The sequence below is a fragment of the Acinonyx jubatus genome, chromosome A1, assembly GCF_027475565.1.
Source record: "Acinonyx jubatus isolate Ajub_Pintada_27869175 chromosome A1, VMU_Ajub_asm_v1.0, whole genome shotgun sequence".
Taxonomy (NCBI): domain Eukaryota; kingdom Metazoa; phylum Chordata; class Mammalia; order Carnivora; family Felidae; genus Acinonyx; species Acinonyx jubatus.
The window spans coordinates 19,230,160-19,242,213 of record NC_069380.1 but is presented as its reverse complement, the minus strand read 5'-3'; the positions used below and the strand labels follow the sequence as shown (position 1 = coordinate 19,242,213).

The 12,054-nt window shown below is 47.4% G+C and overlaps 1 protein-coding gene across 10 annotated transcripts in view; it reads right to left on the bottom strand.

Moving 5' to 3' along the window:
• ATP7B (ATPase copper transporting beta) overlaps positions 1–12,054 on the bottom strand; it is a 73,785-nt gene that overhangs the window by 37,405 nt on the left and 24,326 nt on the right. For 7 of the 10 annotated variants that reach the window (XM_053214734.1, XM_053214744.1, XM_053214729.1 and 4 more), the window contains one exon: positions 4,024–5,266. In XM_053214734.1, coding sequence (XP_053070709.1) covers positions 4,024–5,266 — 1,243 coding nt within the window. Of the gene's footprint in view, positions 1–4,023; positions 5,267–5,818; positions 7,062–8,089; positions 10,481–10,548; positions 11,099–12,054 lie in introns of those variants that run through there. The other 3 variants (XM_053214742.1, XM_053214743.1, XM_053214747.1) reach the window with 3 other exon arrangements.

Genomic DNA, 12,054 nt, shown 5'->3' with positions numbered 1-12,054 from the left:
ACAGAGGGATAGCAGGTACAAGACCCTGAAGTGAGGACAAGCCTGATATGAGGATTGGAAAGGGGTTAGAAAGGTAGGGAGTTGGGGGGAGGGGGCTTCTAGATCATCCTAAGGACTCCCTCTTAAGATGGGAAGGTTTCAGAGTATTAACAGAGTAACAGGATTACTGTGAATACTGGGCAGGGAACAGACTGTAAGGCTGAAAGGCGGGAAGGAGAGACTAGCTCGGAGCCTGTCTAGTGGACACAGCTGATGGTGGCTTGTACCAGGATGCTGGCCCGTCTGACCTTATCTTCCACTACTTACATTCAAGTTCCACCCAAGCCAGACTGCTTCCGAGACAAGCTGGAGCTCATGTCTCCTCCGACTTTTCCCGGTGTGTGGTCTTGCCCCTCTCTGCCTGCTGAGATGCCATCGTGTTCTGAAGTCTTACCCGAGCCCAGCTCTAATGTCACCTCCATTATCCGGTCTTTGGGAGCCCCACAACCAGATGCTGGCTTTTCTTATCTTTTGAATCTCAAGAGTGCTTTACCTACACTTGCCTTGTCGCATGTATTCCAACCTGCCTTGGATGATGGGTCTCTGATCTGCTTCCTTGTTAGAGTATAAGCTGCATGTGGGCAGGTCCTGGATGGCCTCCGAGTACTCACGGCGGCCAGCACAGTGCCTGGGGCCCAGAAGACCCTCAGTACGTGCTGGGATGAGGAACAGTGCCCCAGAAGTGACATTATCCATTTACAAGGCTGAGGGGAACATGTCATACATGATAGATGACTTTTCCTCACACTGTATTCATATATCCAATCACCTATCCATTAATTCATTCATATAAAAAATATTTACCAGGCAAACCAGTGCACAAATGCAGAGCTGATTTCTAGATAAAAAACAGATCTTAATGTATTTTTAGCTGTCAAATAAGCTGACTGAAATTCAGTGCCTGCCACTTGCCTACATGCTCTTGATCATTCCCCTTCCTCTCCCTGTTCCATTATCAAGGGGGCTGACCCTGCAAAACCACTTTTCCAGGCTCCCTTGTCAACTGGTTTCTGGTTAAATTTGGTACACTGGAGGTAGCAAGTGGGAAACAGGACAGAAATGGGGGAAACCTAATGTGTTTCCCATCTACCTACTGGGAGCCCAGCTCCTGGCCACGGCCTCTCCCTTAGTAGCTCCAGTGGTGAGCCAGCTCCCACCAGGCGACCTCAGCCCCTGGGCTCCGGTGGCACCCTCCTGCCTGGGGTGCCAGCTTCTGCCACCAGCCATCTCTTGGGTTTCCTTCCCATTCCCTGTTTGGTTATTCGGCTCTCTAACATGTCTGAGTAGCTCCTGGATTAAATCCCGTCACTGAGCTACCCCACGACCCGGCTTGTCACAGCCTGTTATTTTCTTTCTCTTTCGCTTCCTTCACAAATACCTACTATGTGCTGGGTGCTGCTGAGTCCAAGGAGAAACAAATCAGCTGGTTTGAAGACTGTGCTCAAGAAGCCCCTCTTCCTGGTCAATCCGGAATGACCAATCAAATACACGTAATTCTTTTCTAATATCTAAGGCGCTACAATGATAGTTAACGGCACACTTACGATTTATCCTAAATTAAGACTGCCAGGTGAAATACAAGACGCCCAGCTACATGTGAATTTCAGATAAACAACAAATACTTTCTTAGTATAAGCGTGCCCCAAATGTTGCCTGGGACATACTTATACCAAAACATTAGTCACTGTTGATCTGAAATTCAAATTGAACTAAGTGTCCTATATTTTATTTGCTAAATCTGGTACACTAAATACCTCTTGGGCTAAACACATAATTCTGTCCAATAAAAATCACTGTTCTTTTCTTTCTAGGCTTACTTGGTCAAATCCAATTATTCTGGATTATGCAGTTCAATGCAAATTTCTTTTTACTGCCAACAACCTGACTCTACTGTTTAAAGACTTGAAACCTCATACAAATAGAGCAGATGATGACTCTGTACTACATTTCCTACCATTTAAGTACAGGATTTACTGTTCCATTGTGTGTTCCTTACTGATTTTTGTTTAAAAACAAACTCCTTCCTGAAACGTGGTACAAAAGACAAAGTACAGAACGGGGCCGAGTCATTCCACATGACTTACCCACTGCCTTTAAGGGTGTAAGTGCAGGCCAGCCCCACTGACAGGGGACCTTTCCAAGGAGACGCACTTTATCTCAGCGGCCGCTGCAAAGTACATGTGGGAAGGCCCAGTCCAGCTGGCCCTGGGTGTGGCCGGGGGGCTTGGCCCACGAGCCCCTCCTGGTGCCGGGCTGGCCACCGCCCTGCAGCGCAGTCTGAGTGCCCGCAGCTGGCACTGTATTGTCCTGGTCTAGCCTGCAACTCGAAACCCCCCATGGGGCCAGTACCTTGGGACACAAACGGTTAAAACCTTGCTGCCCACACAGCTGGCTGTGGCATGTCCCGCGCTTCCTCATCTCCGGCCTGGCTCTGAACCCCACACCTATCCATCACCTCTCCACCGCCGCTTGGCTCGGCTCCTGGAGGTCTGCGGCTCCACCATGCAGCTGGGCTCACCGGAGCCTCCCCCACCTCCTAGGTGCACGGAGCCTGAGGCCCCTGAAACAGCTTCCTTTCTTTCCAGGGTGCCGTCCCTGTCTGTGACAATTTCCTCCTCCGGACACCCCTTCCTTCCCCACCAGTGCCATCACGTTCCTCCCCTGCCCTTCCCCGGTCACGCTCGCTTTCCCTGGTCTTCTGTCACTTCCTCTGGCTCCTGCTACTCTAATCTGCATTTCCAGCCCCACTCTCCAGGAATTCAAGCTGGCCTCCGGCAACTGCACACCTAGGGCTCCCCGCCGGCTCTCCCTTTCCTCCACGGCCTGCCCCATCACACCCGTCCTCTGGACCAAGCTTGCTGGACCCAACCTCCTGAATGTCGTCCTATTCCATCTCTTGACCTCCAGCTCCACCTCCTCTCACCCAGCCTCCCACACAGCCTCCGTGCCTCCATCCACACTACACTGACACCGACTGGCCAGCTCAAGTGCAAACTCACCTGCACTTCCTCTGATTAAAATCCACTGCCTGGGTGGCGAGGTCGGGTAAGCGTCCGATTCTTGATTTTGGCTCAGGTCACGAGCTCACAGTTCGTGAGATCAGCCCCAAGTGTCAGCACAGAGCCTGCTTGGGATTCTCTCTCTCCCTTTCTCTCTGCCCCTCCCCTGCTCGCTCTCTCTCTCTCTCTCTCTCAAAAGAAGTAAATAAACTTAAAAAAAAAAAATCCACTGCTGACCCCCTGGCCTTTACAGTCAAGTCCAAGTTCAGCTGACACTCAGACCCGTTCAGAGTGGCCCCCCTGCTGTCCCGTCCCTCTCTCCACTTTCCTGAGTCCTCACGCTTGCTCGGGCTCCTGTCAGCAACCCCAGCACACTGCGCTGCCTCCTGGCCTCCAGCATCCCCGTCCCATCCTGGAGCTCACCGGCTTACACGGGGCTACAACATAAGCTCTCAGGAGAGTCTCACTCACTCACCAGCCCACCGCTCCCAGGCCCGGGCGCCCGGCAGAAATGCACCCCTCTACCCACAGCCATCAAGGAGGGCAAGGGCAGTCATCACTGAATCCCCTCAATTCCCACTTTCAACAGAATGGGATCCAGGTGAGACTACGGTTCTGTTTTTATTGTTTTGTTGGGCAGAGAAACCTCAGAGAGTGTGATGATGGTTCTTCTGGAGACAGAAGAGCCTGATGTTCCCCCTGGCCCCACAGGACTCTTTTTTAAAAAGAACACAGAGTCAGAGTTCTCTTCAGAAAAATGCAAAGAACTTAGCATTTTATTCCCAGCTACACGAGAAGCAAAAGCTATACACCCAGAAATTCGACTTCTTCTATCCTGATACACTTGACACGCAAGGAAAAGTTGCAGAATGTTGTCACCAACATTGGCCAGTGAGCAGTGAGTATGGCCGCTGTCACTATGTCCTAAGATGCAAGGAGAAAGGAGAGGACCCCAGGGTGTGCTTCACGTGGGTCAACTACGTACCAGAAACGACTGACGCCTTGAATCCCATTTCTTCAACAGCAGCTCGGAGTCCTTCCGGGTTAATTACAGAGGGATCATAGAGCACCACTCCAGTCCCTTCAGTCAGAGAGACTGATACTCGTCGCACCCCTTCCCTGCGGGAGAGCAGGCCTTCGATGGACTGGACGCAGGACGCACAGGTCATGCCACCAATGGCAAGCACCACGGTACTGCCCAGGCCCTGCATCCGGGTTCCCTGGGCAGGGGCGGGGGCGGAGGCGAGATGCGTGGAAGGCCTGTTATCGGTGCCACTCCCCGCTGCTCCATCAGGAAGAGAAACTTGAAAGTTCCCAGGAGGAAGAGCCTCAATGGCCCTCTGCAGGGCCCCGGGGGTGACACGAGAAGGGTCAAACTGTACTTGGGCAATTCTGTTCTCCAAGGACACTTGAATACTTTGAACCCCTGGGAGTTGGCCTATATTTTCTTCAATATTCAGGACACAAGATTTACAGTGCATTCCATCTACTCTCAGTTGCAGGGTGACCACACGGCTCCCTTGGTGCCCCAAGGTCTCAGAGTTATTGAGATTCTGGGTACCAGACGTCAAAGGGGTCTTTGGGTTGGTCCTCTGTAACCGCCCAATATCAATTGGTCCCAGGCTTACGGGTGCCACTCTGTTCTTGATGACAGCTTCAAATCCCATGTCGTTTACGTGGTCCCTGAGGTCTTGGGGCTGAATGAGATAAGGCTGGTAAGTAATGACTGCCTCCTGGGTGCCAAGGGAGACTCGGGCCCTCACTACCCCTTGCAGCTTCCCCAGCCTGCCTTCGATGGAGCTGACACAGGACTGGCAGGTCATGCCCTCCACCCGGAGCTTGACCGTGGCCTCCAGGGCAGATGAGGATCTCGAGGGCCAGGAGGCGGCCTTTCCTTCTGTGATGCTGGCCTCGAAGCCCATGTCCTCGATGTGACGGCAAACCTGCGGCAGGCTCAGGACCGACGGCACATAGATCACAGTCGCGCTGCCTTGTTCCAGGGAAACCTTAATGCTCACAATGCCTTTCAAACTCGAAATCCTGCCCTCGATAGACTTTACACACGACTGGCAAGTCATGCCCGAAATGCTGATGGTGCCGGTGGTCGTCGGAGAGGGGCACACGCTGTCCAGACCACCCTCGTAGCCAACATTGTCAAAGGCGAAACTCTGCTTCTGCTGCATTGCTGGCTCCCAGACACGAGCGGGCAAAGAATGTTTAGACAGGATCTAAAAGGAAAAGAAATAACACTTTTTCATCCTTAAAACTAAATATTTGTGGGGCATCTGGGTGGGTCAGTCAGTTAAGCGTCAGACTCTTGATTTTGGCTCAGTCATGATCTCCTGGGTTCGTGAGATCTAGCCCTGCGTCGGGCTTGTGCTGACAGTGGGAAGCCTGGTTGGGATTCTCTCTCTTCCTCTCTCTCTGCCCCTCCCCCACTCTCATACACACACACACACACACACACACACACACACACACACACTCTCTCTCTCTCTCTCTCTCTCTCTCTCTCTTTCTCTCTCTCTCTCTCAAAGATAAATATTTTTTTTAAAAAAGCTTAATATTTGCTAAAATATCCCAGCTTGTCTGGCACTGAGAAAATGGAAAACAGTGCCACTGGTGTCAAAACATCCTGAGAGTATAACAACATTAAATGCAGGGAAAGGAAGATATAAAAACATTATTTATCAAATGAAATGGTTCCAGTGGGTTTCTTTTAGCTTGAACATTCTGTGACTCTGAACCTAGAAGTCAACTGCCCACCTTGTTTTCCTTACCTCGAAGATGTGGAGGTCTCTACAGGGAAGGAGGGGAGTGTGATGCAGCTCACGTGCACAGAATGAGCGTGGCAGGCCCCCAGCAGAGGCAGACAGCACAGTGGCCCACAACGGGAGGGCGGAGGCTCTCAGCAGAGCCCCCCTCACCTCTGGCTGACACCTGAAATCTCCCTGCAGAACGTGGTCCTTTGAGCTCAAACGTTGGGGGTGCTGCTGCAATGCACATACACAGAATAGGCAATACCTGACTTCTGTATCTCCTTTTAGGGGTGTCCCTGTCATTCTCTCAGCAGGGGTTAAATTCAACAACCGTAGGGCACCTGCTCTGAATGCTGACCTCCGAGGCCCCATGGGGTCAGACCACATGCCTGGGGAAAAAGGTCTGGCGGTATGCTCCTTGAGCCAGGGAAATGAGCACGAGTGGCTGGGCCAAGAGGGGCAGGAGGCCAAGAGCTGGGGGAACTTCTCTGTTCTGCCTCCACTGAGCGTCACTGCCCTCCTGGGTGTTCAGGACAGTTGTGGTCGCTACCTAAAATTAAAAATGTTTTACCAAATTAAGTGGACCCATCTTCTTAATGTACCAGAGTATATACGCATAATTTCCTGACTTCTCATAATGATGTGGCTTCACCTATTCCATTCACAAAACCAAATCCTCCTTTCAGAGGGTCCCAGGCTCACCACTCTCCTAATTAGATACAGTTTTTATACCAGTACTATTCCATGCTTCAGAAATTCAGGAACAGGCCTTTACATATTATGGTATGTGACAAAAAAGCATGTCAGTCTCTGTGCTTACACAATCCTACTTAGATCTTCAGATGAATCTCCATTACATGGATTGACCTTCTCCGTAACCCTGTGCATAAAATAAAATGCCTATCTTTCCAACTTCAGCTTTTTGAGAACCTTAACAAAACCTTAACCTTTTTTTTTTAAAGTTTATTTAGTTATTTTGAGAGCAAGAGAAAGCAGAAGTTGGGGAGGGGCAGAAAGAAAGGGAAAGAGAGAATCCCAAGCAGGCTCCACACTGTCAGTGCAGAGGCTGATGCGGGGCCACAGCCCACAACGAACGAGATCATGACCTGAGCCCAAATCTAGAGTCTGATGCTTAACCAACAGAGCCACCCAGGTGCCCTGAAAGTTTAAATAACTTCTAAAGCAGACTATAAATGTTCATTTGTACATCCACAAAGGAAATCCGAAACTAGTCTGGGATTAATAATTATAAAGAACTGTTTTAACAGCATTCACTGTAGTATTCCCTAAAATAGTAGAGAAAAAAAAAGTAAACAAGTAACTTACGGGATAGCCACTCAAGCGTTCATTGCATTCAATAAATATACTGAAATTACCTGTGGTACAAATCAAATTACCTGTGGTACAGAAGTGCAGTATACGATAAGAATGACATAGCACAACGGTATTAAGTGGATAACTGGGAAAAACACAATTTGGGACCTATACACCAAGAGATATTTCTGAGACCTCAGATAGTAATAATACAAGAAAACACAGGAAAATACCCATTACAATCTCAGACAAGGGCAAGTCTAAATACAAGAAAAGAAACAGAAAAGCAAGAAAAGCCAAAAGCTAGAGAAGACTGATAAATCTAACCACAATAAGAGAAAATATGGCTCTGACCAAGGAAAATGATAAATGAGAAACTGGGGGGGGGGGGGGAGAGCTCCTTCTAAAAAGAAAAAGGCCAACAATCCAACAGAAGAGAGGCAGTCCATCAAACAGGAAACGCAAACGCCTTTTCAACATCTGCAGAAACAATAGTAAGGAAGAAATGTAACACTCCAATAGCACGGTGGCCCTTCTCACCACTCAGGCTGGCACCATCCACGCAGTCCCTGGAGCTGGTGGGGGCATCACCTCTCGTGAGGGCAACTTGGCACTACGTATGAAAATGACAAATCCAAATATTCTTTGGCCCAACAACTCTATCTCTATGAATTTACTCAATAAATATATTTGTTCACGTATAAAAGCAAGCATGCAACAAAGATATTAAACGCTGCAAAGAACCGGAAACATAAATGCCCATCAATAAGAGGCCAATTAACTAAATTATTGCACAGTTATACAGAGGAATGCTTTCCAGCTCTTAAAAAAGGAATGAGGCAGCTCTAAATATACTGAAATAGCAAATATATCATTCAGTGAACAAAAGCAAGACACAGAATTTACGGTGAATACAGCGTTTTAGTTATCTGTTGCTGCCTGACAAGCTAAATCTAGTGGCTCAGAGAGATAGCTCACAGTTTTTCAATTTGGACAGGGCTCAGCGGGGAAGGCTTGTCTACTCCTCATGGCATCGTCTGGGGCGGCCTCAGTGAGACTGGAGGTTCCACTTCCAAGAAGATGGTTTGTCCGCGACATGGCTGGCAGGTTGATGTCGGTGACTGTCTGGAAGCTGTTAGCAGAGACCTCAGTTCTCTTCCATGGAGCCTCTCCACGTGGCTAGGCTGGGTACCTCACAGCTGGTGGTTTCTGGGTTCCGAGAGGGAGTGTCACAATAGTGAACATTCCCAGAGAACAAGTCCCAGTATGCAAGCGCTTACCAAGCCTCTGCTCGCATCACATTTGCTAATTCACCATTGGCCACAGCCAGGCACATGGCCAAGCTCAGTCAGTACGGGAAGGAATTATATAAGGGCTTAAATACAAGGAGCTGTAGTTCGTTGGGAGAGTCACCAAAGTTCATTCTATCATAGTATGCTAGCACTATTTGTGAGCAAAGGAGTATTATCCCCATAGCTACTTGTATATACATGGACGGGCTCTGGGAGAAGGCATAAGAAACTGGTACAGAGTCTGAGGAGGATCAGGGGCTGAGGCAAGGAGAGGGGAGGAAGAGTTATTTTTCAACGTATAACCTATTGTACAACGTGCACACATTACCAAATTCTAAAAAATAATTAGTTTAAAACTGAAAATTAAAGAAAAAAAAACACACACACAGGAGTAAAAGGAGATCCAGAACCATGACTTGATTGTAACCGGTATTAAATAATTAATTGAAAAAGCTAAAAGAAAAACTATGATATTCAAGGACACTTGCTTTAATACAGTATCTTAATAAGTAGAATGGCCTCCCTAAAACAAGACATAACCCTCAATCACCTAGTCTGTTGGAAAAACAAATCCCTAATGATTTACTACCCAACTTATTTTTTTGGTCCTAGGTAGATCTAGCTATAACTCACCAAACCCCAGGCCACAATGCTAGCTCTTAATCCCTGGATTATGGATTCTATGCTCCTGCCAAAAGGGTTTGCAGAAGCGTTAGAAGCTATTTGTTTGTAGCAAACAATACTCAGAGGCCCCCCTTCTAGACAGGCAGGTTCCTAAAGACAAGCAGTTACGAAAGACAAAGCTTTGCTTTGCACGGAACACAACTTTATGAAACACGAAAGTCTCTGCTGGTTTAGAAGCAACCTCATAACTGTTGCTGGGTGTTTGGATAGTTTTTAAGTGTATACAATTGGTACGTGTGTGTGGTTTTAATTCCATTCCTCAGTGAGGAGAATCTTTGTCAGTGGGGAAACTCAAATGAATTCAAACAAACATGTTGAGGTTTAAGGGCACATTGGAGAGGGGGTGCAGGGAACAAAGTGTGTCCTGGGAAAACTTTATGGAAGCCCTAATGTTGCCTAATTCTCACTGAATTGTGTATTTCTTGAGAACAGACATCTGGGACTTACTTCTTTGGCAAGCCCAACAACACACTGAGGAGGAACTAACTTTGGAATTTTTAACAAACTATCAGTATACTGGGCATCAGGATTAGAAGGGACTGGAAACACAGGAGGAGGGGGAAATTCCACAGAGGGGAATCCAAACATGAACTTCAATTCTCTGCTACTCTCTGGACACCCAGGGCACATGGACTTTGCTGTGAGTGCCAGGGCTTGTAAAAGAAAAGACGGGTAAAGGAATACAAGTGGTCGATTCACCAAGATGGAGCCAGGAAAGTTAAAGATGTGCAGGCAGGCCAGCCTGGTATGAAGAAATTGGAAATGGGGTGCCACGCTTTGATGAAAGGTTTCAAAGCCAGACTGAAATTGAAAAGCCCAGAAATGACATGCCTTGTAGAAAATGCCCGTGACCACAAATCAAAGAGCAATTCTACCGTGTGCACAAAGCAAGGACCGCTAGAGCCACTTTTGAGAGCTCTTAGTCTCACTTGGATCTCCGTCAACCTTAAGGACACTGCTCGCCTACTTATCCTTGAGACTTCTTTCATCTTGAAGGGTGTGTGACACCCTTAACAACTTCGAAGGCAAAAATGATATACACGCATGCAATTCTTCCAGCATATAACTTCCACCCCACGCAACTCTACGCACCCGAGCTTTCAAAATACAGAGAAGTCCTGGTTCTTTCATACGCACGCAGATCCAATAAGAGAAAATAGTTAATGGTTCTCAGTGGTATTTTATGGGGATGGCATTTTATATCTCTAATGCTCAAGATAATTCTACAAAGAGATATTCTTATCACCATTTTACTGTGGAAACAGACTCCGATTTATCAAAGGTCACAAAGCAATTTAAGTAACAGCTAGGATTTAAATCCGGCTCAAAAGTCCAGCAGGCTATTTTTTTAAAAACAACATTTAAGGTTACATTTTCCTTTTAGCCATGTTAATTACAGGAGGAGACTGCAACGCAGAAAAGCAAAATGCAGAAAAACACGGAAAAACAGCCACATCTTACCTGCCACATAAGGAACAGGCTAACACCTCAGCAAGTGAGCAAAGTAAAGAGGAGGCAGAGGAGCGGCCGGGAGCCCTGAGCCCAGCTGCTGGCTTCTGAGTCGGGCCTTCGCCCCTTAGTATGTCACCTCTTGGGGTCTCTGGTACTTCAGAAAAACTACAGCAGAACACTGGCACTCATTCTGCTCCCTTCAATATTCCTAACTGCAAATGCATTTCAAGGCAACTACATTTGCAAGAGGAGGCAAGACGCAAGGAGAGGTGGCGGTGGTTCTGGGACCTTCCACATCCTCTGGAATATATTGTGAATGAGTCACTGCCAGGCCCTACCCTTATCTGAGAAATCCCTGGATGTCAGAGGTTCCTAAGGGAGGGAGGGTCCGAAGAAATTGTTTGACTCAAGAAAAGATCCCACATGAAACACCCAGGCGGACTGGCGTCAGTCTCTAAAACCTCCACTGAGGAAGAATCAATGTCTTGTTGCTAAACCTGTATGTATGCAGATTTATTAATACATAAGATTGAGGTTACCTGTGAGTGAGACTGTCTATGTTTTTCGGTTCTTAAAATTTAAATTAAAAAAAAAAAGCTTCCATCAGAAAACACATGTGGTTTTGTACTTTTTCTAAGGCAAAGAAGAAAATGCCTTGGGTTCTATATTTGTGTTTTTAGAGCAAGGGAGAGAGAAAGCATGTGAGCGGGGAAGAGGGACAGATGGGGGGGAGGGGGAGAGAGAGACAGAGACAGAGAGACAGAGAGACAGAGAGAATGAATCGTAATCAGGCTCCACGCCCAGCGTGGACCCAGAATCAGGACTTGATCCCATGACCCAGGGATCATGACCTGGGCTGAAATCAAGAGTCCCACACTCAACCGACTGAACCACCCAGGCGCCCCAGAAAATGTCTTGTTAAACCACACGATGTAAACATTATTAATCACTGTGATACAGATGACAAAAATGATGCACCAGTGATATACAATGGTCTCATACTCTACAACACACTTTCACATATTTGGGTAAATATCTGTCCTTCCTACTTGCTGGGAATTTACTGAGGGTACATCTGACAGTCTTAGGTATGAATTCCAGCCACGTCTGAGCAAACCCGAAACTCAGCTTTCTTAGCTCCATGTAAAGTGGGGTAGTAAAAATAACCACCCTACAATTTTGCAGGAAGGCCGGAAAGCTAAAAAGATTTAAAAGGCTAACATAATAAATGTGTGACAGGGACTATGACAACACACATGGCTCATTTGGTCTTCAAAAGTGGCCCAAGGAGGTAGGCAGGGAACTTACTATTTCCACCGTTTAACTGATAAGGAAAACTAATGATTAAAACCAGTATACATAATCCCCAGCCCCCACTCCAACCCCTTCAAACTGTCCCTCCAGGATGTCTTACAAGCGTCCAGAAAGAGCTTCTACCAACTATTATTTCAACTTTATTTACTGAAAAAACGAACCAACCAAAACTCAGGCACTAATTCAAACACTGATGAGGGC